Here is a 16,018-nt window from a genome sequence, read left to right as displayed (position 1 = left end):
ATTATATTTTCTAAGAGATATGATGCATCCCACTTAAATTATGTCAGTACGAAACATACACAGCTTTATATTTGTTCCATGTTTTTGTTGTAGATGTGAATGAATGTGGAAGCAGTGCATGTTTGAATGGAGCAACATGCTTGGATTTAGTGAATGGTTTTCAATGTCAGTGTCCAGCGGGTTACACAGGAACCTTCTGTCAAACAGGTTGGTGAATGCAACGCAAATAACATTAACATATATTTTGTTTACACAGATGTGTGTAGAGACAGTAGACTAAAGGCAGTTCAAATCCTTAATACTTTGAAATAGGGTATGTTCAGACAGTGTTGTTAGACCCAAACTGGTTTAACTTGCGAGGTGGTTGTAAAAAGTTGTTCCCCTTGCGTTCAGACATCACTGAGTTAAACCTGATACAGTTTATCTTAGGTTTTAAGAGATCAAAGCAGACGCGACCCCATTACTCTAACATCCGGTTTTAATTTGTCTTGTTCCATGGTCACTGAGTGTTAACGTAATGATCACGATGGTCAATGGGTCATCTGTTATGAGTTGCGCGTTAGTTCTCTGCTGTGCCACGAGGGTTTTCCCATACCATCTGGTTTTCTTCCCTTGGGAAAAATCAAACACTTTCAATCTCTGGCTGTGCTCCGTGGTCATAATAGGTAGATGTGGCTGGCAGCCAAAGGTGCCCTTGCATGCCTGCTTCTTGAACACGTAGCCGTATCCTTTGCAATTCAGCTGTTAGCTGCGAGTAAGGATGATTAGCCTCCCAAATTATTATAATTATTATTAAAGATTGCTTGATCAACCCAATGACTTGTTGTAATTGCAGGTGCATGTGAAAGTCTACCATGCTTCAATGGAGCTGTCTGCGTTGATATGATCAATGGTTTCCAATGTCAATGTGCAGCTGGCTTTACTGGGGACCTTTGTGATAGAAGTAAGTACATGTGTATGAGTCTACCTCTTACGTATAATGGACCCTTTTCATGAAATATGCTAATTACATTCACGCATGCGTACAGACCCTATTGGTTGGCAAACGCCATAGAGTTGTGCACTAAGCAGACGCACAATCGCGTCTGCGCCACGCAGCCATTAGCCATGTACAAAACAGCGCGATGTTCCCTCATTTTGCCAAGTGTTAGTGCGCACACGCAATGTGTTAGTGCGCACGCGCAATGTGCAATTGACATATCATTGAAAGGGTCCATTGTTTTATACAACTGATGTTTTTTTTATTTCCGTGCCTTAGTGGGTGGCTTCTCGCAAATAAACAAAATAAATATGGCATGTACAGTGGCAGACAGTACTGTGCATATATGCGCAAGTTCTGCTCAGCAGAGTGTGGGTTGGAGTCCCGGTCATCTTTCGGAAGGGATGTACATGTACAGTAATTGGTCCTGTGCGTTGTGTAATGCATGTAAAAGAACCCAGTGCACTTACATGTATCGTAATGAGAATGGGTTCACCCTGGTGTTGCTGGTTTGATTGGCTGCATATTGTGAACCATGAATTTGCCTATGTAAAGGAGTAGGCCTCATTCTTGAAAAACATTGCTCCACAATACTTTGCAGGAAAAAAAACTTGTTTATGCCCCTGGGTGTAACAAAGTGCTATACAAGAACCTGATGTTATTATTATATTATTGAGTTTAATTGACTGCAGTCTCCCACCAGAATTACTCCATATACATGTATATGTATATCAGTATGTTTTGTTTGAGTTTGTGCTAATTTGCATGTATTTTTTGTTAGGTGTGATTCCAAGTGCCCTGAGTTTGGCTGTAAATAAGGGAATAAAAGGGTAGTGACGAGTTCTTAAACTGCCAGTTAATACCGGCAGGGTCGTGGCCGTGCGATAAAGGCCCTAGCAGAAAGCGAGGGCCTTCATCGCACGGCCACGATCCTGCAAGGTTTTAAACGGCAGTTTAAGAACAAATCACTACTTATTTATTCCCATTCAGAAATACCGTTTTGGTTAAAAGGCATAATAAAGTACAGGAACTCTGTAAAACTTATCCTTGAGATCTGTACGTGTGTTGCATTTGTATGACTGAGACAGTTTTCGGATATACATTCGTGCGTGTAGTATGCATCTTAATGTATCCCAAAACAACCGGTTATAAACAGCTGCATCTAGTCATTATCAACCGTTTAAACACCCCCACAAGACGCGCTCTCCACCAATAGGAATAGCGAAACTGTATGAGGTATTTATGAATATTGAATAAGGTCTTATTTATTCTAACATCCTTCATCACTATTTACTCATATTATGTTTACCACTATAGACATTAATGATTGTGTATCACATTCATGTGAGAATGGAGCAACTTGTATTGACTTACCCAGTGGCTACCGATGTGACTGTCTACCAGGCTATCAGGGAATATTCTGTCAAAATTGTAAGATAGTTTTGGGTATGAGGAATTAAAGCTTGGTGGAAGAATAACTAAGAAAGGTTTGCGGTAGCACCATGTGAATATGTCTTTTGAGTAATGTTGGTTCTAAAAAGAACCAGTGGTTTACGACTTGACGTTTCGATCAGTGTGCTCTGATCGTCTTCAGGAGAATGCTGGACTATGTTGCTGGATGCTGCTTATGTACTGCCTTGTTTGGGATTAACTGGTAGATGGGCTTGGCTCGGTGGTGCGGGATGACGGGAACAGGAACTAGATAAGCTGGGCGTAGCTCGGTGAAGAATAAAGGCTGGAGCTGGGACTTAACCTATTGAAACCCACTGGGTGTGGGTGGGGAGTGTGTGCTCACTATAACAGTACAATGAAGGAGAAGGAAGCTAGAGGAGACTGAGGGTATACATGTAGATGCCATGTTCCCATTGGACTTTTTTGTTTGTTAAAGTACTGCGATTCCAATGGGGATGCAAAGGTAAACTTACCATGACCATGATGTAAAACTAACAGGTGAAAAGAGGTCACGGAAGAGTTCCGCGCAGCCACAGTCACTTAACAGGGCTGCTAAAAGTACAATGGGAACAGCTCCATGCTGTAAACTTAGCGCAACCACGCTGTAAAAGGCTATGCAAATGTCGTGGAATTATAAGTCAAGCGGGGTACGAATGACCAAAGCTAGGCACGGTACATGTAACTTTCTGCATAGCAGCGGAAGAAAAAGTCCAACGGCTTAAGGGGTAGGGGATGTGTAGAAGATAGTTTTGGGTATGAGGAATTAAAGCTGGGAATGGGAGCATCAATGTGGCCGGTATGTTTGTCAATTGAAATGGTTGTTTATGCTGTAAAGTTTTTGTTCATTGCTATTGTGTGCTTGGGATCTTTTGCAGCAATTTTTAGGTTTATTTGGTTGTTTGTTTATGTGGGATCAGTTTGGCTTAGTGGTTTTTTTTCTTCTTCTGTGTCTCACTTCTGTGGACCCGGTTCGCATCCCACCTCAGACTGAAGCCTTGCATGTGGGTTTTCCTCGAATGGGGTTTTCCTCCTACATCTGAAACTGGAAATGTCTTCGTTGTCTCCTATTTGTTCTGTTTTTGGCGCTTGTGTTATTGGAAATGCGATGAAACAAATAAAATAATTTAATTATTCTGCACCTATTTTTTCACTTCTTCTTTTCCTTTTCTTTTTGTCTGTTTGTGGCGTTACTGATGAAATGAATGCTACTTCCTGCACTTTGTTTTTAAAAGTAACTTTGTTCTTGTTTCCTTTATTTACATTACAGCCATTTTGGAATGTGTCAGCCTGCCATGTATGAATGGAGCTACTTGTGTTGACTTGATCAATGGTTATAGATGCGACTGTGCTTTAGGATTTAATGGAATCAACTGTCAAACAGGTTAGGCCAACTTCCTACATTGATAATGCACTAATTATGTTATGTTAAGAGATATGATGCATCCCACTTAAATTATGTCAGTACGAAACATACACAGCTTTATATGTGTTCCATTTTGTTGCTGTAGATGTGAATGAATGTGGAAGCAGTCCATGTTTGAATGGAGCAACATGCTTGGATTTAGTGAATGGTTTTCAGTGTCAGTGTCCAGCGGGTTACACAGGAACCTTCTGTCAAACAGGTTGGTAATAATACATTTTTCGGAATTCTCAAACAAATTTCCAATCTAATAAATCATTTTGGATGTTACTTATATTTTAATTCAATTTATTGCGCAGATATTTTAGAATGTGTGAGTTCACCTTGTATGAATGGAGGAATTTGTCTTGACTTAGTGAACGGATTCCAGTGTCAATGTGCAGTTGGGTTTACAGGTGTATTCTGTCAAACAGGTAAACACAACATTCAAAATCTGTGGCAAATATATTTTCAACCTTGCCTGTTTCAAACATTTGCTTCTTTACAACTTAACTTTGTTGATTGAACAATAAGTATAAATGAAAATTATTTCCTAGCCAGTAATTGTTCACTCACCCTTTTTTCAGACATTGATGGGTGTATGTCACATTCATGTGAGAATGGAGCAACTTGTATTGACTTACCCAATAGCTACCGATGTGACTGTCCACCAGGCTTTCAGGGAATATTCTGTCAAAATGGTAAAGTCCATTTCTTGGTCATCATTTACTTTTTGCTTTCCTTTTACATTGTGCTGACTTTTGATTCTACAATTTATTGTTTGTATTTTCATTTATTTCTCACTAGATATCCTGGAGTGTTCCAGTATTCCGTGTATGAATGGAGCTACTTGTGTTGACTTGATCAATGGTTATAGATGCGACTGTGCTTCAGGATTTAATGGAATCAACTGTCAAACAGGTTAGGCCAAATTCATATATTGATAATGCACACATTATGTTATGTTAGAGATATCATGCATTCCATATAAATTAAGTCAGTACGAAACATACACAGCTTTATATCTGTTCTATGTTTTTGTTGTAGATGTGAATGAATGTGGAAGCAGTGCATGTTTGAATGGAGCAACATGCTTGGATTTAGTGAATGGTTTTCAGTGTCAGTGTCCAGCGGGTTACGCAGGAACCTTCTGTCAAACAGGTTAGTGATGATACATTTTTTGATGCCTTTAACAACTTACTAATCTGATGAATCATTTTGGATGTTACTAACATTTTAATTCAATTTGTTGTACAGATATTTCAGAATGTGTGAGTTCACCTTGTATGAATGGAGGAATTTGTATTGACTTGGTGAATGGATTCCAGTGTCAATGTGCAGTGGGATTTACAGGTGTATTCTGTCAAACAGGTAAATACAACATGACAGATCTGTGGCAAATATCCTTTTCAACTTTGCCTCTTTTAAACGTTTGCTTCTTAACAACTTAACTTTGTTGATTGAACATGTATAGTTGCAAGTTGTGGCTAAATTTCTAGCTAGTAATTTCTCTTTTCTTTTGCTTCAGACATTGATGGGTGTATGTCACATTCATGTGAGAATGGAGCAACTTGTATTGACTTACCCAATAGCTACCGATGTGACTGTCCACCAGGCTATCAGGGAATATTCTGTCAAAATGGTAAAGTCCATTCCTTGTTCATCATTTACTTTGTGTTGTTCTGTTCCAACGGATGACTCTTGATCTTCATGGTTTTGAATTCTACAATTTTTTATTTTCATTTATTTTTCACTAGATATCCTGGAGTGTTTGAGTATTCCTTGTATGAATGGAGCTACTTGTGTGGACTTGATCAATGGTTACAGATGCGACTGTGCTTTAGGATTTAATGGAATCAACTGTCAAACAGGTAAATGCCAGAACAAATTTGCATTTTTAATTGTTGAAGATATCGTTGATATTTATAAAATAACTTACTTGGTGTGTTATTCAAGAAATTTTATGTTCCATGTTTTTGTTTCATGTTTTTGTTGTAGATGTGGATGAATGTGGAAGCAGTGCATGTTTGAATGGAGCAACATGCTTGGATTTAGTGAATGGTTTTCAGTGTCAGTGTCCAGCGGGTTACACAGGAACCTTCTGTCAAACAGGTTGGTTTAAATACATTTGCTGAAGTCTTAAACAACTTTAAAATCCATTCTATCATTTTGCATGCTAAAATAACTTTTTCTTTTAATCAATTTGATCAGATATTTTAGAATGTGTGAGTTCACCTTGTATGAATGGAGGAATTTGTCTTGACTTGGTGAATGGATTCCAGTGTCAATGTGCAGTTGGATTTACAGGTGTATTCTGTCAAACAGGTAATTACAATATTAAAGATCCATTGCATTATATTCTTTTAAATATAGCCTGTTTCATACTGAACAACCTTTTCATTTAAACTGGGCAATATCGTGACAAAACAAGTTATCTTTTTATAATTTGTTATTGCAAAACTCCCTTCTAACTGATAATTTGTCTTTGCCTCTTCCAGACATTGATGGGTGTATGTCACATTCATGTGAGAATGGAGCAACTTGTATTGACTTACCCAATAGCTACCGATGTGACTGTCCACCAGGCTATCAGGGAATATTCTGTCAAAATGGTAAAGTCTATTCATTGTCCAATTACTTTGTGTTTTCCTTTAACGTCGTGATGACTTTTGATTCTGCAATTTACTATTATTATTTTCATTTATTTCTTACTAGATATCCTGGAGTGTTTGAGTATTCCGTGTATGAATGGAGCTACTTGTGTTGACTTGATCAATGGTTATAGATGCGACTGTGCTTTAGGATTTAATGGAATCAACTGTGAAACAGGTTAGGCCAAATTCATATATTGATAATGCACACATTATGTTATGTTAGAGATATCATGCATTCCATATAAATTAAGTCGGTACGAAACATACACAGCTTTATATCTGTTCTATGTTTTTGTTGTAGATGTGAATGAATGTGGAAGCAGTGCATGTTTGAATGGAGCAACATGCTTGGATTTAGTGAATGGTTTTCAGTGTCAGTGTCCAGCGGGTTACACAGGAACCTTCTGTCAAACAGGTTAGTGATGATACATTTTTTGATGCCTTTAACAACTTACTAATCTGATAAATCATTTTGGATGTTACTGATATTTTAATTCAATTTGTTGTACAGATATTTCAGAATGTGTGAGTTCACCTTGTATGAATGGAGGAATTTCCACTCTAATAAATCATTTTGGATGTTACTTATATTTTAATTCAATTTATTGCGCAGATATTTTAGAATGTGTGAGTTCACCTTGTATGAATGGAGGAATTTGTCTTGACTTGGTGAATGGATTCCAGTGTCAATGTGCAGTTGGATTTACAGGTGTATTCTGTCAAACAGGTAAATACAACATGACAGATCTGTGGCAAATATCCTTTTCAACTTTGCCTCTTTTAAACGTTTGCTTCTTAGCAACTTAACTTTTTTGATTGAACAAGTATAGTTGCAAGTTGTGGCTAAATTTCTAGCTAGTAATTTCTCTTTTCTTTTGCTTCAGACATTGATGGGTGTATGTCACATTCATGTGAGAATGGAGCAACTTGTATTGACTTACCCAATAGCTACCGATGTGACTGTCCACCAGGCTACCAGGGAATATTCTGTCAAATTGGTAAAGTCCATTCCTTGTTCATCATTTACTTTGTGGTGTTCTTTTACATCGTGATGACTCTTGATCATGAAGGTTTTGAATTTTACAATTTATTGTTTGTATTTTCATTTATTTCTCACTAGATATCCTGGAGTGTTTGAGTATTCCTTGTATGAATGGAGCTACTTGTGTTGACTTGATCAATGGTTATAGATGCGACTGTGCTTCAGGATTTAATGGAATCAACTGTCAAACAGGTAAATGTCAGAACTATTTTTTGATTATTAGTTGTTGGAAATATCTTTGAAATTTATTTAAAAAAACTTACTTGGTGCGTTTAAATTCAAGAAATTTTATGTTCCATGTTTTTGTTGTAGATGTGGATGAATGTGGAAGCAGTGCATGTTTGAATGGAGCAACATGCTTGGATTTAGTGAATGGTTTTCAGTGTCAGTGTCCAGTGGGTTACACAGGAACATTTTGTCAAACAGGTAAGTGATGATACATTTTTTGATGCCATAAACAACTTACAAATCTGATAAATTAGTTTGGATGTTACTAACATTTTGATTCAATTTATTGCGCAGATATTTTAGAATGTGTGAGTTCACCTTGTATGAATGGAGGAATTTGTCTTGACTTGGTGAACGGATTCCAGTGTCAATGTGCAGTTGGATTTACAGGTGTATTCTGTCAAACAGGTAAATAAAACACTACAGATCTGTGGCAAATGTTTTTGTCAACATACCCTGTTTCATACAGTCAATCTCTTTCAATTAATAAGTCAACGTGCTGATAAACATCACCATCTCTTTGTATTCAAGACTTAATTTCTAGCTAGTAATTTCTCTTGTTTTTTGTTTTAGACATTGATGGGTGTATGTCACATTCATGTGAGAATGGAGCAACTTGTATTGACTTACCCAATAGCTACCGATGTGACTGTGCACCAGGCTACCAGGGAATATTCTGTCAAAATGGTAAAGTCCATTTCTTGTTCATCATTTACTTTGTGGTGTTCTTTTACATTGTGATGACTCTTGGTCATGAAGGTTTTGAATTTTACAATTTATTGTTTGTATTTTCATTTATTTCTCACTAGATATCCTGGAGTGTTTGAGTATTCCTTGTATGAATGGAGCTACTTGTGTTGACTTGATCAATGGTTATAGATGCGACTGTGCTTTAGGATTTAATGGAATCAACTGTCAAACAGGTAAATGTCAAAACAAATTTTCATTTTTATTTGTTGAATATATCGTTGCTATTTATAAAACAACTTACTTGGTGTGTTATTCAAGAAATGTTATGTTCCATGTTATTGTTTTATGTTTTCTATTGTAGATGTGAATGAATGTGGAAGCAGTGCATGTTTGAATGGAGCAACATGCTTGGATTTAGTGAATGGTTTTCAGTGTCAGTGTCCAGTGGGTTACACTGGAACCTTCTGTCAAACAGGTTGGTTTAAATACATTTGCTGAAGTCTTAAACAACTTTAAAATCCAGTGGGTTACACTGGAACCTTCTGTCAAACAGGTTGGTTTAAATACATTTGCTGAAGTCTTAAACAACTTTAAAATCCAGTGGGTTACACTGGAACCTTCTGTCAAACAGGTTGGTTTAATTACATTTGCTGAAGTCTTAACCAACTTTAAAATCCATTCTATCATTTTGCATGCTAAAATAACTTTTTCTTTTATTAAATTTGAACAGATATTTTAGAATGTGTGAGTTCACCTTGTATGAATGGAGGAATTTGTCTTGACTTGGTGAATGGATTCCAGTGTCAATGTGCAGTTGGATTTACAGGTGTATTCTGTCAAACAGGTAAATACAACATTGCATTATATTCTTTTAAATATAGCCTGTTTCATACTGAACAACCTTTTCATTTAAACTGGGCAATATCGTGACAAAACAAGTTATCTTTTAATAATTTGTTATTGCAAAACTCCCTTCTAACTGATAATTTGTCCTCACCTTTTCTAGACATTGATGGGTGTATGTCACATTCATGTGAGAATGGAGCAACTTGTATTGACTTACCCAATAGCTACCGATGTGACTGTCCACCAGGCTACCAGGGAATATTCTGTCAAAATGGTAAAGTCCATTTCTTGGTCATCATTTACTTTGTGTTGTTCTTTTACATCGCAATGACTTTTTGATCATGAAGGTTTTTAATTTTACAATTTTTTATTTTCATTTATTTTTCACTAGATATCCTGGAGTGTTTGAGTATTCCTTGTATGAATGGAGCTACTTGTGTTGACTTGATCAATGGTTATAGATGCGACTGTGCTTTAGGATTTAATGGAATCAACTGTCAAACAGGTAAATGTCAAAACAAATTTTCATTTTTATTTGTTGAATATATCGTTGCTATTTATAAAACAACTTACTTGGTGTGTTATTCAAGAAATGTTATGTTCCATGTTATTGTTTTATGTTTTCTATTGTAGATGTGAATGAATGTGGAAGCAGTGCATGTTTGAATGGAGCAACATGCTTGGATTTAGTGAATGGTTTTCAGTGTCAGTGTCCAGCGGGTTACACAGGAACCTTCTGTCAAACAGGTTGGTTATGATACATTTGCTGAATTTTTAAATAACTTTAAAATCCATTAAATCATTTTGCATGCTAAAATAACCTTTTCTTTTATTCAATTTGAACAGATATTTTAGAATGTGTGAGTTCACCTTGTATGAATGGAGGAATTTGTCTTGACTTGGTGAATGGATTCCAGTGTCAATGTGCAGTTGGATTTACAGGTGTATTCTGTCAAACAGGTAAATACAACATTACAGATCTGTGGCAAATGTTTTGGTCAACATACCCTGTTTCAAACAGAATATCTGTTTCAATTAATAAGTCTACGTGCTGATAAACGTCACCATCTTTTTGTATTCGAGACTTAATTTTTAGCTAGTAATTTCTCTTGTCTTTTATTTTAGACATTGATGGGTGTATGTTACATTCATGTGAGAATGGAGCAACTTGTATTGACTTGCCCAATAGCTACCGATGTGACTGTCCACCAGGCTACCAGGGAATATTCTGTCAAAATGTTAAAGTCCATTTCTTGTTCATCATTTACTTTGTGGTGTTCTTTTACATCGTGATGACTCTTGATCATGAAGGTTTTGAATTTTACAATTTATTGTTTGTATTTTCATTTATTTCTCACTAGATATCATGGAGTGTTCCAGTATTCCGTGTATAAATGGAGCTACTTGTGTTGACTTGATCAATGGTTATAGATGCGACTGTGCTTTAGGATTTAATGGAATCAACTGTCAAACAGGTTTGGCCAAATTCATAAATTGACAATACGCACATTATGTTATGTTAGAGATATCATGCATCCCCTATAAATTAAGTCAGAAGAAACATACACAGCTTTATATTTGTTCCATGTTTTTGTTGTAGATGTGGATGAATGTGGAAGCAGTGCATGTTTGAATGGAGGAACATGCTTGGATTTAGTGAATGGTTTTCAGTGTCAGTGTTCAGCGGGTTACACTGGAACCTTCTGTCAAACAGGTTAGTGATGATACATTTTCTGAAGTCTCAAACAAATTTCAAATCTGATAAATCATTTTGAATGTTACTAATATTTGGATTAATTTGTTTTTACAGATATATTAGAATGTGTGAGTTCACCTTGTATGAATGGAGGAATTTGTCTTGACTTGGTGAATGGATTCCAGTGTCAATGTGCAGTTGGATTTACAGGTGTATTCTGTCAAACAGGTAAATACAATATGACAGATCTGTTGCAAATGTTTTTGTCAACATACCCTGTTTCAATTAGTCAATCTCTTTCAGTTATTAAGTCGACTTGCTGATAAACGTCACCATCTCTTGTCTTTTATTTTAGACATTGATGGGTGTATGTCACATTCATGTGAGAATGGAGCAACTTGTATTGACTTACCCAATAGCTACCGATGTGACTGTCCACCAGGCTACCAGGGAATATTCTGTCAAAATGGTAAAGTTCAATCCTTGTCCATCAATTACTTTGTGTTTTGCTTTTACGTTGTGATGACTTTTGATTCTACAATTTATTGTTTGTATTTTCATTTATTTCTTACTAGATATCCTGGAGTGTTCCAGTATTCCGTGTATGAATGGAGCTACTTGTGTTGACTTGATCAATGGTTATAGATGCGACTGTGCTTTAGGATTTAATGGAATCAACTGTCAAACAGGTAAATGTCAAAACAAATTTTGATTTTTAATTGTTGAAGATATTGTATTCAAGAAACTTTATGCTCCATATTTCTGTTGTAGATGTGAATAAATGTGGAAGCAAATTTTATTATTTTTAATTGTAATACTTGATGTGGGTGGTATATTTCAGATATGAATGAATGCCTAAGCAATCCGTGTTTGAATGGAGCAACATGTAATGACATGATCAATGCCTATCAGTGTGTGTGTGGAGCCGGCTTCACTGGTACTCGCTGTGAGATAGGTAAAGTATGTCCAAACATTGTCAGCCAGTTTAATTAACAGCATGGTGATGGGCTGTCCCTTGTGCCGTGTGAGGAGGCGAATTTCAAAGAGTTACTTCAGACCAAAACTTTGATTTGCACGTCAACCATTTTGTCTATTATTACATTCTCTTGAAGAAAATTGGAGCATACTGATCGAAACGTTGAGTTGTCAACCACTGGTTCATCTCAGTACCAACACTACTCAAAAGAGATTTACTCACGGTGCTACCACAAACCTCACTTAATTACCAGAAATATGTTACAAGTGAAATACCATGGCATATGTTGTGTTGGGGACATGGTTCCCTGTAAGATGGTCCGTAAGGCTGGATTTTTGCTTAGCAATATTTTCTCCTTGGAGCAGCTGTTTGAAGTTTAACCCAAGGCCAAATTTATGGATCTGCTTAAGCACAAGAATAAGCTAAGCACAAACTATTGAATTGTTTTTACCAGAAAGAAAAGCTAGCAGCCAAAATACTCTTATGTCATATACACCATTGATATTCTGCTTATTTTTGCTAAGCAGAATAATATTATGAAATTTGTTACTGCAACCTCGCCTAAATATACTTTCACCATGCCAAGTATCAAATCCTACTATGCAAGAAGAAAATAAACCTAGTTAGCTATGTCATCATGTACCTAACAAGGTGCCCGACTGTCATAAAAATAGTGAGTGCTTAAAGATATACCTGTACTATAGGTTTAGCCAGAGGGGTGTCTGGGTGTCTTTTTGAAACCCTGTTTTAAATTTGGACATCCAGTTTTGTCTGCCATTTACATGTATAAATGTATTGCAAGTGAACAATTTGGAAACACAGTTTCTCAATTTCTTGCAAATTTGGACACCCTTTTACCAAATCCTGGCTAAAACATCACTTAGTGATGTGCAAGCACTAGTACCTGACGATGACTAGAGCAAGCTAGTCGAAACGTTGAGACCAATTAAGAACTGACTCCGCGATAGTACAGTTAATTACCATCTTACACATGTATAAGCTGTATAAGCTAAAGTAGTAGTCCCAGCGAATTTTCTACCTTTCGCCCAGGTAGTAGTTTAAAAGCAGGACAGTTCTTTTCAGAACTGAGAAGTCTTCGGAAAATCTTCTTTGCGGTAGTAAAGCAAGACATTTCTCTAAAGATTAAACTCTACTTGGCAAGTAGATACACACATGGTGTTATCACAAACCAAATATATATTGATACCCCACCATGCATCGCTCGAAACCCATACACTATATTGGAACTGCATATTATTATTATTGTTTGCCTTTGCATTATGCAGCTAACATTTTGTGCAGCTAACACTTTAACAGCCTTTTGCCGAATCATGCTTGCTTTGCTTGGGTGTATTATTGCTTGCTTGGTTATTTTGCTTGTAGATATTGATGAATGTGCCGCTAATGTCTGTCTGAATGGTGCTTCTTGTGCTGATTTTGTTGCTGGTTATGTCTGCATTTGTGCGCCAGGTTGGAGAGGACTCAATTGTGATAATGGTAATGATATGCACTTGATGAAGGTGCTTCCTCAAGGCCGGTTCATACTCGCTGCGACTGCAACCACGCACCAAACATTTGAATTTACAGGTCATACTTCACGAAAAATAAAAACAAGATACGCATTAAATTTGCGTTGGCGCACGGAAATGCACACATCAACTTTTTTTCATACATTCGTGCTGCTCTAGGATAGTTTAATCTTTCCTTATCAGGTTCTTGCCATCATACACTGACATTACGTCTACGCACCCGACAAATGTTAAAAATATTAAATTCGTCCAACTACGCATCCAATTAGTGTGTACGACCTAATTTTCATGTGGACAAAATCTGTAACACTTGCAAAAAGCGATTAAGCACTGCGCTTCCGATTGTGCACTGCGGACTAAAAAAACAGGTGCGCGCGATGCGTACGCAGTTAATACGCAGTGAGTATGAACAAGCCTTCATTTGGCTGTGAAAAATTATTGCAATACTTAATTTTTTATTGTCAAAACAAGGTACTTGGTATGGTATCCTTTTTACCTGAAGCAACATTTGTGTGTAGGCATGGCGGCATTGTGTGCTATAAACAAAAAAATAGACAACCGCATTGAAATTTTTTAATACAGAAGTGATTTTGAATAAGAAGTCTTCTTATAGTGGGCTTTGGTTTTAATTGTGATTCTTTTGTTTTGTTTCAGCCATCATTGATTGTTCGTCTGGTCTTTGCCAGAATGGAGCTACATGTTTTAATATTGCAGCGGGTTTCATTTGTCAATGTGCTGTTGGATATGAAGGGGAGCTCTGTCAGTCTGGTAACCTGATCAACGAAACTAACCCAACACTACTCTTACTTCATACATCACCGTCTAACATGTTCATGTGATTTACACTGGGCCTGAAATATTAGTTCTATTAAATTCCAGCCTCGCTCCAACGGGCAGCCGTATCGATACCTTTTGTCACTAACCCCTGGAAGGGATGTACTGAAAAACAATGCTGATTGGCTCATGAAATTGGTTATGCATTAGATGTAAAGTGCGCGCGCACAAAGTTTTAAGATATTTGCGTTTTTTTTATGGCTAGAACCTTCTTTAAGACGAAAGACATGCCTGCGCGCGTAGAAAGGATTGATTACAGGCGCTCATTAAAGTGTGCTAGAATCTAGGGGTTACAGGGGCTATGAGCGAGCAAGGCATGCTGTGAAAAAAGGTGCAGCGAGATCAATCACCCCTGGGAACGAGGTTGATCAAACTCTCACAAGGTAAATAATTGGGTACAGCAATGTAGTTTCATCTTAGTGGTGTGTTGTGGCCAGGCGATCTAGTTCACCGGACCCATGCTCTGGTGTGGTTAGCAGCAGAGTGTGGATTCAATACCCGGTCATGACACTTGAGCAAAGCACTTAACCATAATTGCTTCGTGACAAGTTGGGAAGGTAGTGCATTCTGCTCTGCCAGCCAGGCTCTTAGTGAATGACACCCATACCTACATCCTTATGGACTGTGAAGGGGGTAACCCTGTTTCATCCCCAGGAGTAGGTGGCAACGTGTCCCTGGTGACAGTTGATTTGAGTTGATATCCCAAATTAAGTGTATCCCTCACCTTGAAGTGGCCGCCCGGCCTTGTGAGTTTGCCGATATTAAACAAAATTTACATTGCATTGGCTTAACTTTACTAGTCAAGTTGTCAGCATATAGTGTCTCAATGTACTGGTGTTTTTTTACAACTTACTTTCCAGATGGGGAATGGAGGCACATTGCTCTAAACTTTTTTCATTTCCTTATTTTGTTTCTTTCAACTCATGCCATCATTATTTGTTCATTTTCCTCATTTGTTTCCAATGAGTCGATTAACATGTCATGTTATGCTTTGTGTGATCTTACTAAAATATTTTGACATTTCATACCACCATGTAATCAAATAACTTAATCATTTTTATGTGTTTTACATGTATATTCAGTAAATGTTTTAACACCTACTGCATTTTAACATCCATTGTTTTTGTTTAGTATATGTGTTTGTGTTTGGTATATTTTCATCCCCTTGTACGAAAAAAAAGTCTTCACGAACGTATTTTGATTTTTGAGGTTGTTGCTGAGGGTTCTTATGACAGCCTATATACATGTAGGACAGTCAATATGTGTGCTATACCATGTATACAGGATTGTTGTTGCAATAATCACTGATTTGTAGTCAATGTTAAAGACACTGGACACTATTGGTAACTACTCAAAATAGATATTAGCATAAAACTTTACATGGTGACCAGCAATGGAGAGCTTTTGATAGTAAAACACATTGTGAGAAACGTCTTTCTTTGAAGTAATGCAGTTTTCGAAGAAAGAAGTAACTTTCCACTTAAATATTTGAATTTGATTTTGATACCTCAGAATTAGATTTTGAGGTCCCGAAACCAAGCAAGGGTGTTTTTTCTTTCATAGTTATCTCACAACTTGTATTGAGATACACCAAGTAAGAAGACTGGTCTTTGACAATTACCAAAGGTGTCCAGTGCCTTTATCAGTTTATAAAACACTAACCGTTTCTGTACTGGTTGTAGATTGTTTTTCG

General features: G+C 37.0%; 1 protein-coding gene across 1 annotated transcript in view; it reads left to right on the top strand.

Moving 5' to 3' along the window:
* Positions 1–16,018, top strand: part of LOC117292705 (fibrillin-2-like) — a 60,356-nt gene that overhangs the window by 17,427 nt on the left and 26,911 nt on the right. The window contains exons 20-56 of the mRNA XM_033774845.1: positions 94–207; positions 836–943; positions 3,699–3,812; positions 3,940–4,053; positions 4,151–4,264; positions 4,418–4,531; positions 4,638–4,751; positions 4,878–4,991; positions 5,088–5,201; positions 5,359–5,472; positions 5,588–5,701; positions 5,829–5,942; positions 6,042–6,155; positions 6,329–6,442; positions 6,546–6,659; positions 6,786–6,899; positions 6,996–7,211; positions 7,369–7,482; positions 7,605–7,718; positions 7,839–7,952; positions 8,049–8,162; positions 8,328–8,441; positions 8,564–8,677; positions 8,806–8,919; positions 9,175–9,288; positions 9,451–9,564; positions 9,682–9,795; positions 9,924–10,037; positions 10,137–10,250; positions 10,416–10,526; positions 10,649–10,765; positions 10,891–11,004; positions 11,101–11,214; positions 11,342–11,455; positions 11,562–11,675; positions 11,828–11,941; positions 14,146–14,259. Of these exons, the coding sequence (XP_033630736.1) occupies positions 94–207; positions 836–943; positions 3,699–3,812; positions 3,940–4,053; positions 4,151–4,264; positions 4,418–4,531; positions 4,638–4,751; positions 4,878–4,991; positions 5,088–5,201; positions 5,359–5,472; positions 5,588–5,701; positions 5,829–5,942; positions 6,042–6,155; positions 6,329–6,442; positions 6,546–6,659; positions 6,786–6,899; positions 6,996–7,211; positions 7,369–7,482; positions 7,605–7,718; positions 7,839–7,952; positions 8,049–8,162; positions 8,328–8,441; positions 8,564–8,677; positions 8,806–8,919; positions 9,175–9,288; positions 9,451–9,564; positions 9,682–9,795; positions 9,924–10,037; positions 10,137–10,250; positions 10,416–10,526; positions 10,649–10,765; positions 10,891–11,004; positions 11,101–11,214; positions 11,342–11,455; positions 11,562–11,675; positions 11,828–11,941; positions 14,146–14,259 (4,314 nt within the window). The remainder of the gene's footprint in view (positions 1–93; positions 208–835; positions 944–3,698; positions 3,813–3,939; positions 4,054–4,150; positions 4,265–4,417; positions 4,532–4,637; positions 4,752–4,877; positions 4,992–5,087; positions 5,202–5,358; positions 5,473–5,587; positions 5,702–5,828; positions 5,943–6,041; positions 6,156–6,328; positions 6,443–6,545; positions 6,660–6,785; positions 6,900–6,995; positions 7,212–7,368; positions 7,483–7,604; positions 7,719–7,838; positions 7,953–8,048; positions 8,163–8,327; positions 8,442–8,563; positions 8,678–8,805; positions 8,920–9,174; positions 9,289–9,450; positions 9,565–9,681; positions 9,796–9,923; positions 10,038–10,136; positions 10,251–10,415; positions 10,527–10,648; positions 10,766–10,890; positions 11,005–11,100; positions 11,215–11,341; positions 11,456–11,561; positions 11,676–11,827; positions 11,942–14,145; positions 14,260–16,018) is intronic.

This window comes from Asterias rubens, chromosome 7 (genome assembly GCF_902459465.1).
Source record: "Asterias rubens chromosome 7, eAstRub1.3, whole genome shotgun sequence".
In the NCBI taxonomy this organism is placed as follows: domain Eukaryota; kingdom Metazoa; phylum Echinodermata; class Asteroidea; order Forcipulatida; family Asteriidae; genus Asterias; species Asterias rubens.
Note: the sequence above shows the minus strand (reverse complement) of the source record. Positions and strands in the feature narration are given on the sequence as shown.